The sequence below is a fragment of the Chiroxiphia lanceolata genome, chromosome 4, assembly GCF_009829145.1.
Source record: "Chiroxiphia lanceolata isolate bChiLan1 chromosome 4, bChiLan1.pri, whole genome shotgun sequence".
In the NCBI taxonomy this organism is placed as follows: Eukaryota; Metazoa; Chordata; class Aves; order Passeriformes; family Pipridae; genus Chiroxiphia; species Chiroxiphia lanceolata.
In genome coordinates this window covers 9,351,307-9,375,723 of record NC_045640.1, presented here as the reverse complement: position 1 = coordinate 9,375,723, position 24,417 = coordinate 9,351,307, and the positions used below count along the sequence as shown (strand labels likewise).

The following is a 24,417-nucleotide window of genomic DNA, read 5'->3' as shown; positions in this document are numbered from 1 at the left end:
AAACCAGGGTTAAAAACTTTAATACCAAAATACCTGTATGACCATCTTCTTCAAAGGAGAGAGACTTTCTTACTGGTCAGATTTTGGTAGCTCAAAATGACTGACTGGCTGAGTGACACAGACCATGGGTCAAAGAAAAGAGCATTAATGTAAAATCTGCTGTCAGAGGAAATAGCACCCCAGACTTCCTCTTTGCCATCAGCAGATTTGGGCTAAAACCATATTGTCATCTTTTTATGGACCCTTGACTCATTCATTAATTTCTGTAGGAAATTACTTGATACCTGTGGTTTGAATTGAAAGTTACCACTTTCTTTGTATGGTTCAGTGTTTTACTTGTGTGCATGAATTTTCCTCAGACTAATGTTTTTTTGTTCCCTCTGTGGAGAGGCTTGCCTTCAGTAAAAATGGTTGCATTTGGAATTAGATCTGCAGGATCTTGATATGATCTTGTTCCCTAACAGAAGCAATGAGCAAACAGTTTAGATACTTGATACACCTGTACAAGAGATCAAATGTATCTTTAGATTCAGTGTAAAAAATATCATGCATATGAAGCTCCTTTAGTTCTTTCTTTTGTTAATGTTGGAGCAGATAATTTTCAGCAATGCAGATGTTCGTGGATGATCCCACACAAGTCCAGAAATCTGTCAAAAACATTTGTTTAAAAATGAAATCAAGACCAAATTGCAGACTTCTTGGTAACTTTAGGCAAATGTGGATTCACCTTTCTTTTCATAGAATTATTTAGGTTGGAAACAACCTTTCAGATCATTGAGTCCAGCTGTTAACCAAATACTGCCAAGTCCAGTCACAACCATGTCCCCAAGTGCCACATCTGTATGTCTTTTAAATCCCTCCAGGGATGGTGACTCTACCACTTCCCTGGGCAACCTGTTTCAGTGTTTGACAACCGTTTTGGTGAAGAAATTTTTTCTAATATCCAATCTAACCCTCCCCTAGTGCAACTTGAGGCCATTTCCTCTTGTCCTGTCACTTGTTACTTGGGAGAAGAAGCTGATCCCCACCTGGCTACAACCTCCTATCAGGTTGTGGGAGACCAACAAGATCTCCCCTGAGCCTCCTTTTCTCTAGGCAAAACACCCCCAGCTCCCTCAGCTGCTCCTCATGAGACTTGTGCTCCAGACCCTTCCTCAGCTTTGTTGCCCTTCTCTGGACTCGCTCCAGTGCCTCAATGTCTTCCTTGTCATGAGGGGACCAAAACTAAACACAAGATTCAAGGTGTGGCCTCACCAGTGCCCAGCACAGGGGGACAGTCACTGCCCTGGTCCCGCTGGCTGCACTATTCCTGATGCAGGCCAGGATGCCATTGGCCTTCTTGGCCACCTGGGCACACACACTGGCTCACGTTCAGCCACTGTCAATCAGCACCTCCAGGTCCCTTCCACTGGGCAGTTTTCCAGGCACTTGCCCCCAGCCTGTAGCACTGCAGGGGGTTTTTGTGGCCCAAGGGCAGGACCTGGCACTTGGCCTTGCTGAACCTCAGACCATTGGCCTTGGCCCCTTGATCCAGCCTGTCCAGATCCCTCTGCAGAGCCTTTTTGCCCTCCAGCAGATCAACTCTTCCATCCAGTTTGTTGTCATCTGCACACTGACTGAGGGTCCACTCAGTCCCTTTGTACATATCATTAAAAGATCATTTTGTTAAGATAATAATAGCAATGGAATTCCTTCTTGGAACAGAAGAAGCCTCTGTCCAGCTGCACCTGTTTCTGATTTGCTGCCACAATTGTATTGCTGTAGTTTACATGGGAGTCAAAGTTCTGGAGAACATTTCTGGGGAAGGTAAAAAGGTAACATTTGTTTCTAAAGGAAGAAATTCCTTTAGAACCACTTTTCAGCCAAGTGTCTGAACTACCATATATGATCTGAGGTAATGTCAACAGTATAACCATGAAACCCCCACACTACTCAACAAGAAGGAGGTTTCATAGATCTAATATGTAATTTTGTAGAGTGACAGAGAGCCTTGGGAGATGGGAGGGACCAGTGAAATAGAATGCATGTCATCTTTTTGTTGGAACGTAAGATTTATTGTTGTAATCAAAGCAATAGGAGTGCTAGTCCAGTATTCTCTTTCCAATAACTGCTGAGACTTGGTTAGAGAAAGGTAGGCTGAAACCTTCCAGTATATAAATACCAGAGTTACTCTTAATATCTTGGGTCTCCCTGGTAGCAAGAAAAAAACCTTATGCTTTTAAATGTACATTCTGGTACAGTTGCATCTGTTTCTCATCCTGGACTATTGTAGTACCAGATATTTTTTGTTGTACTTATAAATATCCAATCTCTATTTTAATAATTTCATTCTTTTTCTTAACAGATTTTTTTGCGGTTTCCAGTAAAAGTGATCAGAAATATACTTTATTTTATTGCTTTGGGATTTGACAATTTCAATTTCTCTTGAAGTTTTCCTGGAACTTTTATTAGAGGATGAACAGGAGAAATTCTCCTGTTGTGTTGTGTGTGTGTAAATATGTGTGTGTGTGTATGTATTATTTTTTATACTTTTATCCTGTTCTGTCTTGCTTTGATGCTGCATAGCACAAAAAACAAAGAACCGTAAGTAATGCACACACATCATACCCCAGTGTTTTCAAAGTTTTTGTAGAGAAGTTTTTATGTCTGCATGTTTTTTTGTCTCTATCTGGGACAAAAAGGAAAATGAAATGGGAAGGAGTCATCTCCAGCCTTCCTAATGAAGGCAGGAAGGAATGAAGGCTTTCTTGGGCCTGGAGTGGGATTGCTTGAAGGACATCATTCTTTAGCCAATATTTTGTCCATTCAGCTTGTCAAGAAAATTTCTTGCTCCAAAATGCATTCTGTTAAGATTTGTTTAATAATATAACTTAACAGAAAAGTATACTAGTAATTTACATTCTTGATTTTGCAGCTAAATAAATTGCAAGATCTTCATCCTTTGCCTAAGATAATTTTAGAGTACCGTCAGGTGAGCTGATCTTTTTCACATAATGTAGTTGTATTGAAGCACAATTAGCAAGAAAGAGAACATATTCATAAAATTGGAAAACTGCAATGTGAAAGTTGTCTAGTGCTATAAAGCACACTCTTAGGGCAAAACATTTGTTTTTTGAGTTCTGAAGAAATACTTTGCGTAAAGTGAAGGAGATAACTAGTTATGGGGGATTTTTGGGTGACAAGCCTCCTGAAAATCCAAAATGGTCTAGTTAGTCTGTTCTCACACTTAACATTTGGGTTTTGAGTGGGGTTTCAGTTGGGTTTTCTTTAATTCCAAGAATTAAAAAAAAACAAACCAAAACAAACAAAAAAGTGTGGGTTTATGTATGGTTTTGATTTTTGGTTTTGTTTGGAGGTTTAGTATGTGGCTTTTTTGTGTAGTTTATTGACCTGGAGACATAAGATGCAAAATGATCAATTCCAATAGTTCATTTGAAGTATCTGCAAAGTCCTGGCTTTAGGTTATAACTGAGCACTTACCTAACTTATGCTAATAGGTTAAGCTATTTAGAGAGTATAAAACCATTATTTACTAAGATAAAACTGACTTTAAAAAAAAAAGTCTACAAAACAAGTTCATATTCATTTGGAAAGTAAGATCTTTAATTTGAAAATTCTCTTATTATTATAAGTAAGCATTTATTTTGATATTTATGTATTTTAGGTTCATAAGATGAAATCAACTTATGTGGATGGATTACGCACGTGCATGAGAAAGGTAGAAATATATAAAGTAACTTGTAAAATCCTAAAAGGATTGCAGTGTTTACAGTTTAAGAACTTTTATATATGGAAAATTATAAAGTTCAAAAGAACTTTTGGGTTTGTAGCTCTGACTGCAGTGCATTTTTGTTACTGGTGCTTATGTTAAATAAGATTTAGCTCTGTGTCTTTGTAATTTTCCTTTTTTTTAAATATTTACTTTACTTGGTTGCAGGGATTTATTTCCTCTACGTGGAATCAGACAGGAACTGTGACTGGCAGACTTTCAGCCAAACATCCTGTAAGTGACCCTATTGGAAGATTTACATTTAATTGAAATGAAAAATTGATGTAATATTTTTAACACAAGAAATGTTTGTTTTCATGCAAGTCTAGCAGTTGCTGTATTGTGTCTAAATGGTGGACAGAAAAAGCATGTTAAATGGGTGTTTTACTCTAGAACATTTGTTCTTAGGAATACTTTCTGTTATCTGTGCATCAGAATAAAGATTATTACCTGAAGTAAAGAGGTACAATTGTGGGCTGTGCATGTACCCTCTGGACTTCCACTGAATACTTCTTTGTAATGGATTCCTGGTGTTCATGAGCTACTTGTAAAGGATCAGTGAGGCCTGGAAGGTGGGTATTACAGAAAAGAAGGAAGTTCTTTTCTTCTGTAGTTTAGGTTCAGGCCTCATAGCAGTACAGGACTAAGCTGGCAGTGCTGGTGCTCTGGAGGTTTTGCTTGTACGTATGGCTGTGACACGTGGGCTCTTTGTGCTTCCTCTCTTGGCTCTGGTTGTAATGATCTCCATGTACATGCTTGTGCCTGAAACGTGTTTTATTTGGCTTTCTGGAGTGCTACAGGCTTGGATTTTCTTTTTTTCTTTTTTTTTCACCAAAGGGCATATTTGAATGTATTCTATGATCTCGTTTCTCTGGGAGTTTGGGAAGCATTCTGACCTTTGGCTGTACAGGCTGCTGAGATCTTGGCATTCCCACTCTGTCACAGGGTATGGCTGCATGGATCAGAGAGCAGGACCTGGTGTGGGAGGAGTCAGGGCTGCTGAGCTTCAAGGGCCCAAGCCAAGGCTTAGGTGCAGGAATAAACAGAAAAGTAGTGGCTACCTCCCTGGGAATATTTTCTGTTGGGTTTAATCATGGCTTTTCTTAGCAAAGACCTGGCTCTGGCCCTGTGGGGGAAGGGGAATAGATGCAGAGATGGGACTTGGCTCATGAAGGCCAGGGGGAATCCATGAGGCCATTGTCCTTTTAACTTGTGCTCCAAAGTATTGTCAGTTCTTATCCATGCAGGTTTGGGTACTGTGTATCTGTCTGTGCCTGTCCCAGCCTTAAGCTTCTTGGGTACAAATGGCCTTAGGAGCTTTCTGCAGTCTTGAGAGAAAGGCCGTGATCTTCCCCAGCTCTGTTTGGGAGCAGTTGGACACGTTACTTTTGTTGTGATCACTTGGCATGGGTGGGTTCATGAGGCTCCTGGCAAGCCCTGCCTGGAATAGTGGCTTTGGAGTTCTGGCAGAAACCTGTCCTGGGAGGTTCTCACCCTCACCATACTGGTGACTTCCTTAGCTCTTCTTTCACCTGCCTTCACAGTTCAGGTTTCATTTATATCTTCCTACCCTCATGGTGCATATTTCCGTACAATTTGTCATCAAACAATTTTCAGGAAGTGCTTGTGCTTTTTGCTGAGTAAAAAACAGTGTTTAGGATTCTGAATTAACAACAGAGTGGAGAAGTGTTACTGCTGCTCTCGAATCTCATGTACCCAGATGGGAGAGAACGGAAACGATGATCATGAGGGTCCCAGTTTGCTGAATTCTGTGATGTGGTGCACAGACATTTCCAAGTCAGAGCTGAACAGACAACTGTCTTGAACAACCACATACAATATAGAGTGACCTTTGGCCCATCATGGTAAAAATGACCCGAAAGCTATTTTTCTTAAAAGTTGTTTTTCTCTGAAATAATGCTGCTAAAGTTAACATCCAGGGTTGCCTGAGGCTGGCTTTTCCTTTTAAGGAAAAACATTGGCATGGCTTTTTTTGTTTGAAATGTTTATGGAACTTATACCATCTGTTTCTGAATCATTTATTGATATAGAAGATATACTGCAGTGCCCAGTCACTTTGCTAAGTGTTAAAGGATTGGGAAGGTTCTTGCTAGAAATCATAAATATTGAAGATATTTTTGCAGTTACTATGATATTGTGTCAAGTTTTGGCTGAATATTTGCTGAGGTAGTTTATTTTTAACTGTTTTAAAATGCTTTAAGAAGTGATTAAAGCAAAAGATAAGTGTGAATCAGATACACTGAGAATTCAAACAGAAAAAACATCCCATTTGCTGCGGAGGCTGTGAGAGATGAGGTTCCAAACAAAGATTTCTTTATCTTTCTTTTCTTTTATAAAGGTAGTGAATCTATCTGTCCTCTTTCCTTTAAGGCATTCAATGGAGTCCAGGAAAGATTTACTTATAGGTTTAAGGGGAAATGACTAGACATTAGGTAGAGAGCAGGATTTCTTTTTCAGATACTCTCCTGTGATCTTTCAGGCAGATCCACATCTGATGTATGGATGATGTATATTTTTGGCTTTATGTGGGTTTTTCTCAATAGATAAGTTTATTCACATGAATTTTTATGACTTTTGTGTTGTAGCATCTTAGAGGGGGTTTCTTAGCAGAACTTCACTGCAGTGGCTTTCCATGTATTCATCTATTTTAGTTTAACTGTGCACTCCCTTTCTTCTCATTTGGTTTCTTCTTCTACAATATGTGTAGTGTATAAATAATACATTTTTCACAAATAACAAAGTGTTATTGGAGTACGGTTTTGAGTAGGGACACATTTGGTACTGTGGTCTCCTGCCTATAGCGTTGTAGTTCTCTGTTTGCTACTCCGTGGAACCTGAGTATCTAAAAGTAAATATAAATCCTAAAATTCTTCAGTCAAATCATTTTGTAACATATCCATAGGCTAGTTATTTTTTCCACTCCATGATGGATTGCTTATGACTATTAGGGGAATTTAATTAGGTTTATTGTTTGAATATGTTATTTTAAATTACTTTTTGTATAAATATACTAGTCTTGTCTACATTATTATACTCCTTTATTATATTGCTTATAGATAACTTTCCTATAAAATATATTGATGACATTCATAAAAGCTTGTTTATGTTCTCCAAACCCATGTTGAAAATCTCTTTCCAACCTCTCATGTTTTAAAGCAAAAATAAGTCAAGACAGAAGTGGAAGAGCATAAAACCAATTAAGATCGAGCCTCTTTCCGAATGAACAGAGAGAAATCCTAATTTGAGATATAAAGATTGCATAAAATTGGATGTTATAATTTGGTTTAAGATGTAAACTTCAGTGCTAGAATCAGATATTCTGTATTAAGGTTTCTTTCCTCCAGGCTTCTGCAGCAGAGAGAACTGAAATGCTGCTAATGAGTTTATGCGTCTCTACTTCAGAAGCTGTTTGTATCATTAAACTAAAATGCATAAAGGGTGCATTTCCTTCCTTTTAGTAACAAAAAGTTATGCTGAAGATAAATAAATTTTTTTACCTTCTTGGAACAAGTGGAAAAAAATAAAAAAGCATTCCTATTTCGCCCCAGGAAAAATGCTTTTACAGCTTGTCCAAAAAGGCAAAGAAATAAAATAATTTACCTGTCAGTCAAAGAAACATGTTAGCCTTTAATTTGGAAAGCAGAAATGTAATTTGAAGGGGAAACTAATTAGGGTATATTGTATGTTAACAAGCTTAAAGGAGGATCATAAAGTACCTGAAATATTGACTATGTCTCAGTTTCTTCAACAGACATGAATAAGATTTTCTGGTAGGGAATTCATGATAGAGAATTGCATTCTGGTTTATTAGAAAATGTGTGTTGTAGATAGTGTTTGGAACATAAATAATAAATTACCCATCTGGTTTTCATTCTAATGGGAAAGACAATGTCTTGAAGTAGAGACCCCTCTGAGCAATTGCCATCAAAAATTACTCTTCTGTCAATTAACTTAGCAAACCAGTATTCCTGGTTATCCATACTATATCTGTGTTACTTCCCTCCTGGGTTGGTTTTTGGAGTGAATGGACTAATTTTCTCTAAGATGAAACAGAAATGTAGTTTTGTCATAATTTTGGGATTGTTTCTGGGCAGTGTGGATGAGATGCTGCCTGTTTGTCTCTCTTTCATGGCACTATCCCAGTAGGTTTTACATCCTTAGCATACCCACATGTGCAGTCCTAGCAGGGTGGATTGCCAGAATCATGTTACCAAAACTATTGTGACAGCTCTCAACCTTCAGGCATTTTGTCCAAGGCCTCATTAAAGCTACAGGGTGATCTGTGATGCTACAAATACTCTTTCTGAAAGTTTGAGGTCTGTAGTCAAAATTGGATTCCAACAGAAACAGGATGTTCTATGAGGTGTCTTAATAGTGATGAGGAAATTTGCAGTGTCCCATTTTTCCACTGTCCCTTTCCTTCACAGCTTTTAGGAAGTTTGGCAGAGCTGATGCAATGTGAGGAGCCAGACACAAGTCTGGGAGCAAGGATGTGATTGCATCTTTGGTTTTTTTCCCCCAGAAGTGAACCAATAACTTGTCTGCTTTTGAAGCTGCACTGTTAGGAACATAATTTTTGTAAACTTCTTTTCATACACCATCCAACTGAAAAGAATGTTTAATTGGATGGACAGTATGGGAGTTGCAATTGCATCGATATCAGAGTGTGTTTTCTTTTTTTCTTTCTTTTTCTTTTTTTTTTTTTTTTGAGTATATTTATGGTAAAGCACTGGGGATAGACGCACATAAGACACATGACAGGTTCATATAAAACATCTCGTCAAAAGTCTTCTATAAGGTCACCTAGGCTAACAAAATAATTTTTACCTAAGTATGCTCTAAGTATGCTTTTACCTAAGCATGGGCTTCACTAAAATAGTGGTAGGTTGTCTTAACAGACATGAGAATGTCTGTGTTTTCTTGGTCCCTTGAGTCAAAGCAATTTCGTGTTGTATTTTCCAGCCAGTACAAACCACTGTCGCTCAGAGGAGCTGATGTGCTGTTAGAGAGAGCCGGAGTGCACATCCTGTTTGTTGTGGTTGTCGGTGTTCTCCCAGCATCTCTTGCATCCAGAACATATTTTTTTACCATGTTTCTTTTCGGTAGATTTATTCCAATACTCTTGAGTCACATGGTGATTATGGCTGCACTGATGGCACTAAAATAGTATCTCATTTTATGAGTAGAGTTTTGATATTTTTACAGTCTCTTTTGTTGCTTTATTTTTTTCAAAGTGTGTCAGTGAAGGCTTTAGCATTTAGAGAAACTATTTACAGTGTTAGAGACAGAAGTTCTGTATTTCCTCTTTCTTCCCCACTCATCAAAGTTGATGTTTCATGACAGAGAAATTGTACTTAAAAATGAGTGAATGGGCACGTTGACAAGAGTTCAGTCCAGTTGCATTCAGGCTGAAATTTTACACTACTTTAACATTACAGTGGAGTGTTCTGAGGTATTAGTGTGACAACTGCAGTATGGAAAGTCACTCTTGGTCGTATCGTAACACTTGTGTCTGCTGCTCCAGAACATTATCATGTTGCTTTATTATCCAAATGCAAGAAATAAGGTTTCTTCATTATAGATCTTTGTGCTTTTAGCATCTCGAGTACACAGTGGCCTTTTCTGTGATATATGCAGGTCTTTGTCATTCTCTGTTGTGATGCTCCTGATTTGGGTAGGTCACTTATCTCATGGTGAGTGTGGTATATCCAATACAAGGACTACACTTGATAGCATGATTTGGCTCAGTAAAGCTTGTAGCATCATCTGGACTGTAATTCTGTAGGAACAAGAGCAGTTCAAATCCTATATATAATTTTTCTTCTATTTGGGATTATTAATGTATAGCCATATAAATCTGCTTCTATGCAGTAATAACATACAAAATACTTGCATTTTATTTATGCAGGATAAGATAGTCTGTCATGATTTCTTCTACAAACTGAACATAAGCACAGAAATAAACAGAGCAGTTAAAACTGACAGCTCAAAAATGAAAGATTCTGTACAACTTGGGGTAATATCAACCAAAGTATTTTTAGCACATTATGAAATATTGACTATGGAGGCTGAATTCCTCCTTCACTCTCCTTTAGTTTCTGAAAAAAAAATCCTCAGAGAAGCTTAGATTTGTAGAAATGTAGAATGGAAGAAAAAATGTTCCTCTAGAATTTTCCTGTGCTAGAGAGATGATGGCACTGCATATTTCCACTTGTGTCATTAAAATTAGAAGATAATACGTTTCAATACACTATGTATAAATTAAGTTTCAGTATTTAAGCATCTACTGCTGTTGAGTGGGCTTGGTTAAGATAGTTGATTATATGCTGATTCATTTTATCCTTTGAGTGGCCTTTGTGAGCAATGTTTTGGGAGTGCTGCAGACAGAAGCCAAAACTATGCCTTGATCATGTTTTAGAAATCCATGCTGGAATACAGCTAGAATTACTGACAGGTTATTTTTCTCTAAAATGTGAGTGTGACTGGAGCACAGAGCTAACCAGAAACAAAATTAGCATCCTCTTAGCCAAAAAACAGCTTGTTTTGATTAATGTAGCTTTCACTACCTTACAAATTCAAAGGTGTTTTAAAGTGATTGTAGTAATATCTGTTACTAAATATTCTGTTACAGAAGTTAATCTATGCACTTTGTTGTATCTCTTGGAATTTTATTAAGTCTGATTCCATGTAGTTTTAGAATAGTTTAAGAGCAATGTTAACATGGTGTTTTGGTTACAAGAAACAATTAGTGCCATCTGGGTACGTATTTGTTATTAAGTTTTCTGTTGGTACCTTTTGTGAGTTAAGATTTTAGAAATTCTGCCTGAAAATTTGTTTTGTTTTTCATATGAAGTACTCCATTAGTGGGAGTTTTAGATACACACTTTAGGAAATACTGAAAGCTTGGAAACTTATGTTCTGAGGGGATAATTAAAATAAAAATCTCAGACACACAAGTTATGTCTTTTCTTACAGACTCTCAAGAGTGAGAAGTGTTACTATATTCCTCTAGTGTCTGAATTCCTTTTTGCAAGGACAAAATATAGTCTAATTCTGATCTCAGCATTTTCATTTCACTTCCATCAGTTTCATTATGTTTTAGTATAACAAAAGTATTTAAATAGTTTATTTTGCTGTACAGTGTTCTTCTACTGTACAGTCTTCTTTCAGTTTGTATCTCAGCAAAAATTACTTCAAAAGATCTGAGAGGTCTGACAATACAAAAACATGAAGGGGACAGAAATGAAGAATGATAAAAAGAGAATGGTTTATAGGGGAATATCAAAAGTTAGGTGCATTAAAGGAGACTTCTTGTCTTGGATGGTCCAGTTTTCACACAGTAATGATTTTCCAAAGAATTGGAAATGGCATTCCAAAGAATTTCAGGAAAATTATCTCAGCAGCTTTTCAACCCTATTACATTCAGCTTTCCTTTCTGACAACTCTTTTTTTTCTGTGTCAGTGAGTGGAAAATTTGCCAATTCTTTATTTCCTCAACAACTTTTCATGAAACTTCATGAAATTTCAGGCAGAGTTTTGGAGATGGATGCACTTTCTCGAGTTGGGAACAACAGTGAAAAAACACAGTGGTTTGTGTAAGTGTCACTGAAGCTGAACAGGATAGGACACAGCTCATCTTGCTGGCTCCTGCATGGCCTTGTCCTCAGTGCTCCTGTACCAGCACGATCATCTGCTGGCTGAGGCTCTCAGACACTTACAGTTAAGGACCCCTTCAGTCAAGTCAGGAGTTGTCCTTTCCTCACTGTGACCAAAGAAAGAGATTTTGTGTACTTAGATTTCCTTTAACTCCGTCCATCAGCCTCCCGTTCACAGCCTTTTAAGAGGAATTCCCTGCTAACATATGCTCCATAAATTCCTCAGTATGTGGAACAATCTTGTTTGAGATGCTAAATTTTACCCTTTTCGTAAAACAGTTGTTATGTCTTTTCTTTAGACAGTAAATCCTTCCAGCCTGGAAATCTTGTCATTTTCTGTGTGTTTAGAGGTCTGGTATTTGTACCTTTGGACAATATTCCCTTGGCCTATTTGCTTTAAAGCCGTAATATGCAGCTAATCTTCAACTATACAATATTTGCTGGCTCCAACTGCCCCTAAAGGGTTGTTATCTCTGTGCCTTAGCTCTGCCTTTTTCACCAAAACCAATTTGTATCTTCTTGGGGTTCATCTCGGAGCTGGAGCTTCCCGTATTAATGAAGATTTTAACTGAGCTAATATTCTAATTTTCATTCAGGAAAATGAAACAAAATGAGTAATAGAATTTAGTCAGTTTATTTAAGGGAAACAAAAGCACTCTTTGTCTCTTAAAAGATGCGAAGAGCTGTGTCTGTACAAACCCCTTTGCTTGCTGTGCACAGGTTAGCAATTTGTCAGTATGTAACCAAGAATCTGGGCTGAACCCATGATTTGACAAAATAACTTGTCACAGAACATGTCAAATCACTAAGTTAGTAAAATAAAATATTTTTTGTCATTTTAAAAATCACTCATCAAATCCTTTTTCATGTGCTGCTACATCTTTATTCCCTGAGGTCATTGTCAGGTCTAAATTTCAAAGCACAAGGCCGAAAGAGGATTAGTAATAGGAAATCAAATACACTATTCTTATGGCCAACTCTCTGAAGTAAAGAAATTAATAATTTTGGTTGCTCTTTTTTTCTTCCCTTGTATTCCCTTTGAAAGCTACTTAAACTTGTGGGAAGAGGATGAATTGCTTCTAAATTTCTCACTTTTCTGACCCCTGAAACCTTGATCATTCTGTGCTGCATTACTTTTGAATGATTGTTCTCTGCTGAAAAAATGGTAACTAGTAACAAAAATGAAGAAATCCTTTACCAGAAGTCTGCATCATTCTGTGGTTTTTGGCAGGGAAAACAGATGTCCTTAATTTTCAACACGCCACTAGGTGGCAATTTCAGACAAGTCAAGATTTGCTTAGGAATGCATGTGCACATCCATACCAGGCTGGCATTGCTTTTGTGACCTTGTTCATTTTCCTGTTTTCTCTATTTATTGAGATGCACCGTCTGTTTTAAAAATTAGATCTTCAGACTGTCTTGAAATTGTGTTTCATATAGAACTCAAAGATATAACTGCTTATTCTTTTACAATTATAAATAATGCTTGCTATGGGCAATAATTAAATGTGGCAATTTTCCAAAAGGGAAATCTGAAGAGGTTTCTTTTAATTATTTCTGCTGTGTAATTTCTCATGGGTGAATTGCCTCTGACTTTGGAGATGCCAGACAAATTGAGTGAATTCGAGGTTGCAAGTGCCCTCAGGATTCACAGTCTTCTTGTTCTGCATTGGAAGACTGCTCCTCTGGGCAGGGTGCAATTTTCCTTGCTAGTTCTCCAGCAGCTTTGGCCTGCAACAATGGAGCAAACAGTGTTGATGCTTAAGGAAGTAGTTCACTGACCCTGTGCTTACATTTCTTCTCAGATTGATTAAATGAGTTATGAGAACACAATTTGTCAGTAGGTGCAGTCCCATGCAGAGCAAAAAAAGACAACTGAAAAAGAAGGAGTAGAAAAAAATTTTGAAGAATGAAATAAATGGGAAAAAAATCCACTACAAGAAAAAAACCCCACCCAATCAGAAATATGGAACATAAAGCTCAAGGGAGTTGTCATCTGCCTATCTATTATCATTGTAATGAAGTCTGGTCTTACAGACCAAAGTCTTACTTCTGCTCCAAAAGTATTACAATGAGAGTAATCAAAGAGATGCCATGGATTTACAAGTTTACTTTGTGTTTCCTTGTGTAGAGTGAAGTTCTTGTTCAAAGAGAATAGTTGTGGCCTAATTAATTTCATAAACTTTTTGGAGAAGAAGATACTAAGAGAAACTCCAGAAATTTTTGGACTTACAATGCTCCACTTTTTGATAGTTTATTTCATGAGATAAACTAGAATTTTGCAGCTCTAAACTTTTTTCAAATGGAAGAGAAAATCTGGTTTTTTCTCAAGTATGAGGAAATAATTGGTTTCCTAACGCAACAGCTATTAGAGTAATTAAATCTAACAAGACCACAGTCCCAGTAAATATTCTTGCTTGTAAGAAATGCAACTAGTTTTTGCTATTTGTTGGCAGTGGTGGCTGCAGTAAAAACAATAATTAATTCCTTTATTTTGGTCTCGTGTTTGGCACTGTGCCTCACTAACAGCAGGTGGGTTAGTCACCACATCAAAAGACATGTACAGAATGACTCCACCTGATCTAACTCCTTCCTTGTATCTGTGTGGTCTAACTCCTTGGTTTTAGCCTTCCCTCGTGACACATCTGTCCTGTATACATTTGTGAATGGATACACTTATCTTAGTAGTAAGTTTTGTCTCCATTCTTATTTTTTAGTAAGACCTCAGAACAGTGTGGAAATTAGTCTGAACCAAATATCCATAGAAAAGTCTGCAGCCACCTCTGTGCAATCCCATTTGTTTCAGTAACTGTTAGATTGTTTTGTTCCCCTCCCTGCAGTTTGTAGGTCTTCAGACAGACACATTCCACAGATATTTAGAAATGTGGCTCTGAGCAGTTAGTAGATTAATGAGACATTTTCTAGTAAAAAAAAAAAGAATATGTATATAGCCATTAATGGCTTTGCATACACAGATGGGTGTCTATTCTGAGAGTCACTGGAACTGGCTGAGGTTAATTGCTCAAAGAAATAGCAATTTATGCTACTGAAAATATATATCAGGAGGAGGAAGAGAGAGGTATGGGTTAGATGAATCCATGTAAAAAACTGTAAGGAGAATTATGATATAGGAAATATGATCCACAAACCTACTTGACACAGAGTAAAAAATAATTAAAATGCACCACCAGCTTCTGTGATTGGGTGAAGTCTAACTGTACTGACTTCAAAGGTAATGTATCCAATATATATCTGTATACTGTAGTGCTTTGAAAGAACCAGAGTAACACACTGGTTTTTAACCTAGGAAGGAATAAAAAAATCAGTGGGAAATGTAGATGTAGAATTTTGGATACCGAAAATGGAAAGCTCAAAAGAGGGTGTAACTGAGCTGAGATGAAACTCATCAAACTGGGAAACTGTATATTTGTTTGACTTTTATTAGGTTTTGTTTTCCTTGATAATTCTACTCTCCTTGAATACGGTGAATTATGTTATGGATTAGAGCATTGTTTTTGCAAGGCTTGAAGCTGTGTTTGTGAGGCTTTAGGAGAGACGTGAAGAGTCCATCAGTTCTGAGTCTCCTTGCCAAAGTGAAGTCTATCATTGCTTCTGAATGACTCTGTGTACACAAGCAACAGCATAGGCAAGAATGTACATTTCTTCACCTGAAACAACAGATAAAAGTAGAACAACTTTTAATAAAACCATTTTCAAACCCAAGAAAAAAGGTTTCTAGTTTTGTGCTAAAACACTAGTTGGGATACACCAGGATTGTCAGTGAGGATGGATTATAGTGGCAAAAAATGTGATTATGGAGGTAGGAGGAAAGAAGTCAGCAGTCTGTTTTTCAATATGTACAGTTTTAATCTAGTGTTCCTAGTGAGATTTAATTTTTTCTGCCATACCTGCTTTTTTTCCACCACGGTGTCTTCCAAAGGGTTTAACTAAAAAACAGTGATCCAACAACCATCTAGGTGCTGGGAAAATGTGTTAAGTAACTGAAATTGTAAAAGAGGTGATGAATTGATGGAGTGCCAGGTCCCTGTGTGGCAGTTCCATTGCCAAAGAAAGGTGTCAGCATTGGACACCCAGGAAGAAGACAGCCAGTCTGTGTTCATCATACTCAAAATGACTTTAGTGCAGATCGGATTCAGTGCTTTTTTTTCTCCTCTAAGTTTGGTAACTGTATTACCAAATTTAATCTTTAATCATTTAATACTTGTGGAGGAGAAAGAAAAGGGCTTTACTGACGACAAAACAGTGAAAAAGTAAAGGGTACAGATGTAGGGTGAGGTTTTTTCAGCTTTCTACCTGTCATGATCTGAGATTCAACCAGTGTACTTTATATATATAAAAATATATATTTCCTTAACATTTGCTTGGAAATGAAACTAAGTTGTCCTATGACTTTCCACTGCCTCATCCCATTGAAGACTTCAATTCTATCTCATTCAGAAATCATGTGAAGTAGAGAGAAGACAATAGGTTGTCACTGGGATACATGACTTAATCAATTACAGTGATGCTATAAAAACAGAATCATAGAATCACAGGATTGTTGAATTTTGTCAGGACTGCTGGAGATTGTCTAGTGCAACCCCCCCTGGTCAAAGCAGTGCCCACTAGAGCAGGTTTCTCAGGACCATGTCTCGTCGGGTTTTGAATATCTCCAAGGATGGAGGCTTCACAGCTTCTCTGGGGCAGCCTCTTCCAGTGTTTGACCACTGGCACAGTAAAAAGGTTGTTTTTTATGTTTAAATGGAATTTTCTGTAATTGTTTCTGATCGGTGCTTTTTGTCCTGTCATTGGGCAACAGTGGCAAAGAATCTGGCTCCATAGTCTTCACACCCTTCCGCCAGGCATTCTGAGTAAAGTCTCTTGACCTGCTGGTGATGCCCTTCCTGATGCAGCCCAGGATGCTGTTGGCCTTCCTGTGTACAAAGGCTCGTTGCTGGTTCATGTTCAAGTTGTTCTTCGTCAGGATCCACAGGTCCTTTTCTGCAAAACTGCTTTCCAGACTGTGAACTCCGTGGGATCCTGATTAACCCATTTCTACAGCCTCTTGAGGTCCCTCTGAATCACTTACCTGATGTATCAAGCGCTCCTCAGGGTTTTGGATTGCCTGCCATCTTGCTGAGGTTGCACTCAGTCCTGTCACCCAGGTCACTGATGGAGGTGTTGGGCAGTATTTGCCGCTGGGGTGCCCCAGTAGTGACTGGCCCCCAGCTGCTCTTTGTGCCACTCACCAAAGGCCTTTGAACCCAGCAGTTCAGCCAGGTTTCAGTCCACCTCACTGTCCACTTATCTAACTTGCACTTCATCAGCTTCTCTGAGGCTTTTATGAGCGATTGTTTTCAAAGCCTTGCTGGAGTCAAGGTAAACAACATCTGCTGCTCTCCCCGCGTCCGCAGAGCTGGGCACTGCGTCGCAGGAGGCTGTTGTTGGTTAAGCATGATTTCCCCTTTCTAAATTTGTGCTGACTACCCCAGGTCATCTACTTGACTTTAATATGTTTGCAGATGTTTTCTAGGATTATTTGCTCCATCATCTTCCTGGGAACTGAGGAGAGGCTGATTGGCCTGCAGTGTTCTGCATCTTCTTTCTTGCCCTCATAGAAGAAAGGAGTGACAGTTGCTTTATTCCAGCATTCAGAAATCTCCCCTGATCATCACAGCCTTTCAAACATACTTGAAACTGGGACCTTGACTTCATCTCTCCTTCTATTGATTGGGGCCTCTTTAAATTAATTCTCGATTATGGTGTTGGTTTTTACGCATTTTTAATATTTTTTTTTAATAATGCTAGAGTCTTCTTGTTAATCATCTACTAGAATAGCTTAATGGTTTTTTCCCCCCTCGCTCAGAAACAATGCAGAGAAGTATTAATAGTTAACTTTCATAACCAGATTTTCCGTCACAGTGTTTCAAGTATATTCCTATTTGTCTGTTGGAGCATGATTTTTCAGAGAGAGCACTTTTGTTTCTCTGTAACTTCTAGCAAGATGTGAATGTCCTTTTCTAACAAATAAGGGATAATTGTCAGATCTCAAATTGGATCTGTGAAGGTTTTTTCAAAAATATTTGAAATAAATACTTAAAAGCAAAAATACAGGCTGTATTATTATGTAGTCCAAGGTGCTAATGTATCAAAGCCGCATTAGTTTTCCATGTCTGATACAATAAAACAGTCACCTGACTCAAGCAAAGCAAAACTTCCTATTTGGAAGGCTCTTGTGAAATTGTCTCCATATTTCTTTATTCTTTTAAATATCTAGAGTAAATTTATCTCATCAAATTTGATGATCTAAATCTTAGAATACGTCACCTCCAAAGGAGTCTTAGGACAACTTGTAAGTATGTGTCTTATACAGATAGATTGAGCTGCCCACTGGAGATTCCTGTCCTTGTCTGCTGGCTGTAGAGGGATTCTAGACAGATAGTTTAGACCAACCACTTGCCTAAAGACATCCAAAATTAGATGAGAGGAATGTGATAAGCTATTCCAGTAGCTTAAAGTTGAGCATTACAACTTTCATGTTTCTTGAGCTGCCTCTTTTCTGCAGATTTATTCAAATTATGAGTTGTTAACTAATTTACAAGTGAGAGGACACTTTGCACTTGCAATTACTAGTGTTTTTCAGAATTATTAGTAACACTTTTAAAATTGCATTGGAAGCAGACTTTGTGCATATGCTCTCAATGAAAATAAGATAGCAAATATAGCAATTTATTTTTATGTTTTAGATAGATTTTGAAATACTTTTTTTTTCCCACTTCGTTTACGATTTTGAAGCGAACGAGATAAGGAACAATAATCAGTGAGAGTACCTGTAAATAACTCTAACCTGTGCTGGAAGTTATCTGACAAAGTGCATGTCACAATACCAACGTAGGCCCCAGTGAGAAGTCCATACAGTTATCTCTACTGTCAGAATTATTCTAAGTCAGAATTAAAATGTTGTGGGTTTTTTTTTAATATATGTGTAAAGTTAGGCTCCCATATTCATGTCCAGATACGTAATAAAGGACTTAATTTTCTGAACTTCTGAGGATCTACTGTGGCCACTAAAATTGCTTATTATTCATATGAACAAGCACTGATTCTCCCCAACTTATCAATGGAAATCGATCGTTGCCAATAGGAACGTTAGTTTTGTGCATTTCCTATCGATGGACTGAGAGCAGTGTTCCTAGTTTTTTCCCATGCTGTGAAAATATTCTGAATATTATGTAGTAGTTTCCTATGTCTCTCTCTGTATGTGGCTGTGGCAGGTGTTCAGCTTTAATACATTTAATTGTACATCTTTAAGGATGATACTAAGACCAGAAATGATAGTGTTCTGGTTTGGGAATTCTGTTCTTTTACTTCTGCTTTAAATTTCAATAGCTTTTGCTGTCTGATTGCATCCCTCTTAGTTTAAAATCACAGTTTTGCGTTCAAAGTTGCATAGAAAATGATCATTCTGATTTGGGAATTATATACCACTATTCCTACCCTCTGAATTCCCAGTATGACATACAATTAGTATGTTCATCTGATTCCTGAACCACTTGCAAATTAATTGCATGGAATCACAAAATCAGAGCTTGATATACATTAACTCTTGTTTCTAACCTTTCTAGATGAAGAGGCATAATGGCACAAAATAACAGAAGGGAGCTGTGCTGTGTCTCTTTCCTGCTTTACTGGGGGTGTGTGAACCCAGATCTTGAAAGAAAAATTTTCTGCTATTCCTACTCCTGCATATTGGTTGATAAACATAGCTCTCACTTTTAATCTGGACTAATGTGCTGTAGTCAAGAAAGAGTTCCTTATTTATTTTATCATGCATTTCAAAAAAAGGGGGAATAGGTATTGGAAAAATTCCTAGAGGCTGAAGAATACTCTGTTCCCTTAGCCTTGAGGCAGGATTCACGTGTTCCTTTCTTGAAAGTAATGCACTGTATCTGAAAAAACACAGGTTAAAATAAGAAGAAAATTATTTTTATTGGATTAATAATTATCTTCCGTGGTGTATCCAGAGATTAGGATTTGGAAAGGCTGCTGGTGAGAAATTGTTCTTAGGAGCTTCCAGTTTTCAAGGAAGAGCGAATATTCAAAAGTGACTGTAGATGCAGAGTGTGAAGATTCCTTTGGAAGGTGAAGTGGTTAATCTTATTTATTGTATGGGAAAAACTTGTTGGCATTAATATCACTAATGTTCTTATGGTAGTTTTAAACTGTTCAAAAACATGTTTTCATAAACTTTCAATTACTAAGCATTTTTGTTTTTCTTATTTGTAGAACATTCAAGGTATCTCTAAGCATCCAGTTAGAATTACAAAGAAACAGTACATAAAAGGTAAAATGTGGGGTTTTTTTAATGAGTTATATTATATTTCAAAGCAGGCAAATAGCTCCAGCATTAACGAACAGAATAGATGATTGATGCTTAGTTATACATTATCATGTAAACTGATTACTTCTGCTGGTTGTTTCTGAAAACAAATTTGCTCTTTCAACATTGATCTAAATAGTTACAAACTTTTAGATTTTTTTTCCTTTCCTTCAACTACCTCACTGTTTCTTTTTCCAGATGAATTATGCATCTTAAATCCCTTAAATATCCTAGGGATGATTTTGTGTGCATTCAGCTCATGAGGCTTTGCTCGAGGAGATGTTAAACCTAAGCCATTTAGTACAACTAAACACCAGTAGTTAGTCAGGTGTGTTGTTTTTGTTAACAGAAGCAAATTTAAGGCAGACGATTCAGAGAGAATCAAAGTAAAGTCTAGAAAAGCATGAGCCAAAGTGATAGAGAGAGAAACCCACAATAGCAGATTCAGGTATAAGAGAGGTGTTTTGGAACATAAACTCTCCTTGAACGCCTGCAGCCACAGCTGGGCAATGCTGCTCATTGTGGTGCTTGGTTCTCAGCTAAGGGCAGGCTTTGCCTTTTCACAGCTATTCAATTCCTGCTTTGGAAATAACACAGATCACAAAACAGGAGGCTAGGGAAGATAATGTAAAATTTTGACATCAGCTTCATTTTATCCATATGGTTCATTTTTATAAGCATTTTTTAAAAGTTATTATAAAAACTGTATGAGCAGGGGCTGTATAAACCTGAGGTGCCAGAAATAACTGTGGCACATGACATTTCCTGGAAATTTTGTTAATGGACCTATATAATATGTGCTTCTCAAAAATGTAGTTTCTAAGTTTTTCCCGTATCAAGACACACTTATTTTTTCCACTTTTATATTCACTAGATTGGTTCTGTGACATTTCAAACTACCATCCTTCTCTACACCAAATCAAGTGGTATTCCCAGGATGCCCTCAGATTCTAGTACCTTATCAATGTACATTATGACTTCATGATATTATTGGGGATTTCTATCATTACAATCTGGATGCCTGTGACAGCTGTATGTTCTCAATATCATATTCCCCTACCACCTGTAACTCAGAATTTGATTATTAACACGTTGCTGCAGCATGTTCAAAGATAAGAAAATACATTTTTTAAAGTTCATTTTTATAGACCCTTCTTTATGAATGCCTCCTTTACTAAGTGATCCATGAATAATGTTAGTTATTGCAGATATTTGTTACCTCGTGTTTTGGGAAGGGTTTAGATTTGATAAAGGAAGTGAGCAGTACTGCGAGGATGAGTATGGTGGAGATAAAGTTGTACATGACTGATATACAGAAATAATTGTGATGCTGGCAGTTTTTACTCTGCAAGGTTGCTTGCACTGCCATTTCTGTGGTGTTAGTTGTGTGTTTGGTAAGTCATTTGCAAACTCCTATGGTTTTCAACACAGTATTTTTGGACTGGTGTTTGGTACCTAAATGCCTATCTCTTCTCTAGGAAAAGAAGAGGACATAGTAACTATTTCCCCAAGAACATTGTTTGTTTCAAAAAAAGGATGTACATTTTTAGCAGCAGGTGAGATAGTCTGTGTCATTGTTCTCATGCATGTTAATATTCGCAGTTCTGTCATTTCTTTTTCCCCTCTCCTTTGGGTGACATATTTTACAAGGTTGTCAAATCCCTTAGTATCAATTAATGTTGTTGTATGATGTGTACTCCTTACTATGCTTCAGAACTGGATGATACTTAAGCCTCGTCAGTAGAAACAAAGAGCTAATAAGATTAATTGGCACATGAAGATAATGAAGGAATCAGGCACCTTGTGATCCATAGCTGGAATGTAACTTCTTAAGGATGAGCTTCTTACAGGCATTTGTCTTTTTTGAACATGAGGAAATGATTGAACACTCCAGGCTTATGTTTTAATTTGTGATGGTTTGGTTAAAATGCAGGTATGATTTTATTTTAGAGTGATAGATTCATTTTAACACTCTGTTTTCTAGATTTTTCTCATATTGAGTTAAGGATCCTTGCTGACTTGTCATCTGAACCAGAACTTTTGAAACTGTTCCAAGAACCTGAAATCACTGATATATTTTCCACATTGGCTTCTCAGTGGTAAGAATAAATGTTGCATATTTTAATAGTAATTACACAAAATAGTAAGTATAACCTGAACTATTGTATTACTGTGTAATAACAAAAGACTGTATTTTGCTACAGTATCTATTTTATTATCTATGGATGACTTGGAAAAAGTGTTACTCCAGTAATTTAAAAAAAAATAAATTCTTATCTCCATAGCCAGATTATTCTTTACTGATTTCTTCAGTATTCAGATCGAAAGACTAACTATCAAAAAAAAAGATGGACTATTAGTTACTTAGTTGTTGAAGGTGTTTCTTATTGTTGTTCAGATGATGATGATGATGCCTAAAAATCTCACTTGAGACTGGGACTCCCCTTGTGCTCAAAAGCTCCTGAGCATTCAATAAGTGACAGGATAGATGTCCAGTTTGAACAGGTCAGAAAAAGATTGAATAAAATGCTGTAACATAAAGCTGTCTGAACAGAGTGAAGTCATGTAAATGTCATTCAATGTTCTTATTTTCTCTTTGTTTCCCTATCTTATTTTTTTATCTCCATTTTTTGTGGGAAGATTGTTAGCTGAAAATGAAAGCAAAAATAGATATGATTGATTCAGCTCCGTTCTTATCCTACAGTTTCTAAATATTTGCAGACATAGCCTTCCCAACCACAGTATTTCCTACCCACTTAAGTAGTTCAAAGAATCTTAGAATCCTAGAATGGCTTGTGTTGGAAGGGACATTGAAAACCATCTAGTTTCAAGGCCCTACCATGGGCAGGGACACCTTCCACTGGACCAGGTTGCTCAAAACCCCATCCAACCTGGCCTTGAACACTTCCAGGGATGGGACATATTTTCTAATACGCTCTGAAGTCATGCAAAGAAACAAAATGGAGCTCAAATTATAATTATCCTGCTACCAACAACTGAATCAGTGCTTGAGGCATGTGTGTTCTGGGAGAACACGACTCAAGACCACAAACGTTCCAACAAACATAGCTATGGAAAGATCACCTTTATTTTGGAGTTGCTTATAGAAACTTCTATTGATCCTATAATAAATTCTTAGCTCTAGATGATATCACTGGAACCTCGTGATGGGATTAAATCCTTATTTTAGTTTGGTGGTTTATTGGAAATGTATGCATGAAGATGAGTCAAATTTTGTCTCAACTCTGGGCACGGCTCCAGAAATACCATTCAATTCAGCAATCTCACAGCTCTTGGCAGCCGTCAACCTCTTACAGTTGCTGCATGGTAACTTTAAATTTAATGAAATATTACAGGCAAATATTTTTATCAGACAGAATTGTCATGGTGTGTCTACAAAATCATTGCATAATGATTCTGCTGTCTCTTCTCTTAAGCTTCAGGAAAGCTAATGCTTGGAAGAAACTCTTTTGTCAGATCTATTATATGACTGTTATTAATCACAGAAACATGAAGGATGTGTTTAATCTCACCTAAACTTGGACATTTGTCATGTACTTGGAGAGATTCATTTGACCTATTGTTGATGTCCCCTGTGTAGTAAGATCGATTGCACCTTAAAAGTGACTTCTCACCATTGAGAACAAAGTGGATTTGGGGTGGGCAGCTCAAATGTAGGAGTCCGTGTTTGTTCTGACAAATTGAATTCCTCCTATTGGATCAGCTCCTAGTGAATTCACCTTGGAGTTTTGCATTTTGGACAGAAATCTGAGCCACACTATAGAGTCCAGCCAAGTTTTATACCAGTTTATTCACTTTTTCTTCTAAGCTTCATGACTTCTCCACTAAAATGTAACTCCATTCCTTAGCTGCCTTCAGGTTAAAACCTTCTATCTGAAATCCAACCTTTTGAAAAACCTTTACAGGCTTTTTATAGCATTTGGCAATGAATACACATGGTGAGCATCTTCTGCAAAGAGGTGAGCTCTGTGAGTTTCTGATTGAATTAAGATCTCTTATGTATAAAAGCTTTCCTTTCATAATTTGGTTAGGCATGCTGTACTGTGATTCAGCCTGTCCCTGGGACCTTAGAGGTGCATCCCTCTTGGAAACCTGTTGGATCCACGTTTCTATTAAACATCATTCATATGGAATCTTTACACTGGTCAACAATGCAGGGTAGAGGTACATAAGGATGTGTCAGCCCAGATATGTCTATAAAGTGTATGCCTATACTTTATAGGAAAAGGCTGAGTGGAGGTACTAACATTCATGCTAAAATTCAGTGTCATGTGCAACACCACACCCAACCTATTAACCCAGCTGAGATGCAACCTCTCCACAGGACTGCGCTGGGATCTTGTGCTCCTGTGGAGAGCTCACAGGGACAGCTCATTTCAGGAGTGACACAGCCTCCACCATTCTGGGCTTCCCTGCACTGTGCTTGTCTGTTTGCTGTAGACACCTTTTTAAGTATTGTGTGTTCTCTTTGGCAGAACTGTCTTGAAATTGCTGTTCAGATAAAACCCTCAGAAGCTGCAGTTGACTACCACAGGAACACAGAATGGTTTGGGTTGGACAGGGCCTTTAAA

General features: G+C 37.5%; 1 protein-coding gene across 4 annotated transcripts in view; it reads left to right on the top strand.

Annotated features, from left to right (window-relative positions):
- POLN (DNA polymerase nu) overlaps positions 1 to 24,417 on the top strand; it is a 93,217-nt gene that overhangs the window by 18,445 nt on the left and 50,355 nt on the right. For all 4 annotated transcript variants that reach the window (XM_032686500.1, XM_032686501.1, XM_032686502.1 and 1 more), the window contains 6 exons: positions 2,915 to 2,971; positions 3,665 to 3,718; positions 3,938 to 4,003; positions 19,732 to 19,789; positions 21,304 to 21,381; positions 21,810 to 21,924. In XM_032686500.1, coding sequence (XP_032542391.1) covers positions 2,915 to 2,971; positions 3,665 to 3,718; positions 3,938 to 4,003; positions 19,732 to 19,789; positions 21,304 to 21,381; positions 21,810 to 21,924 — 428 coding nt within the window. The remainder of the gene's footprint in view (positions 1 to 2,914; positions 2,972 to 3,664; positions 3,719 to 3,937; positions 4,004 to 19,731; positions 19,790 to 21,303; positions 21,382 to 21,809; positions 21,925 to 24,417) is intronic.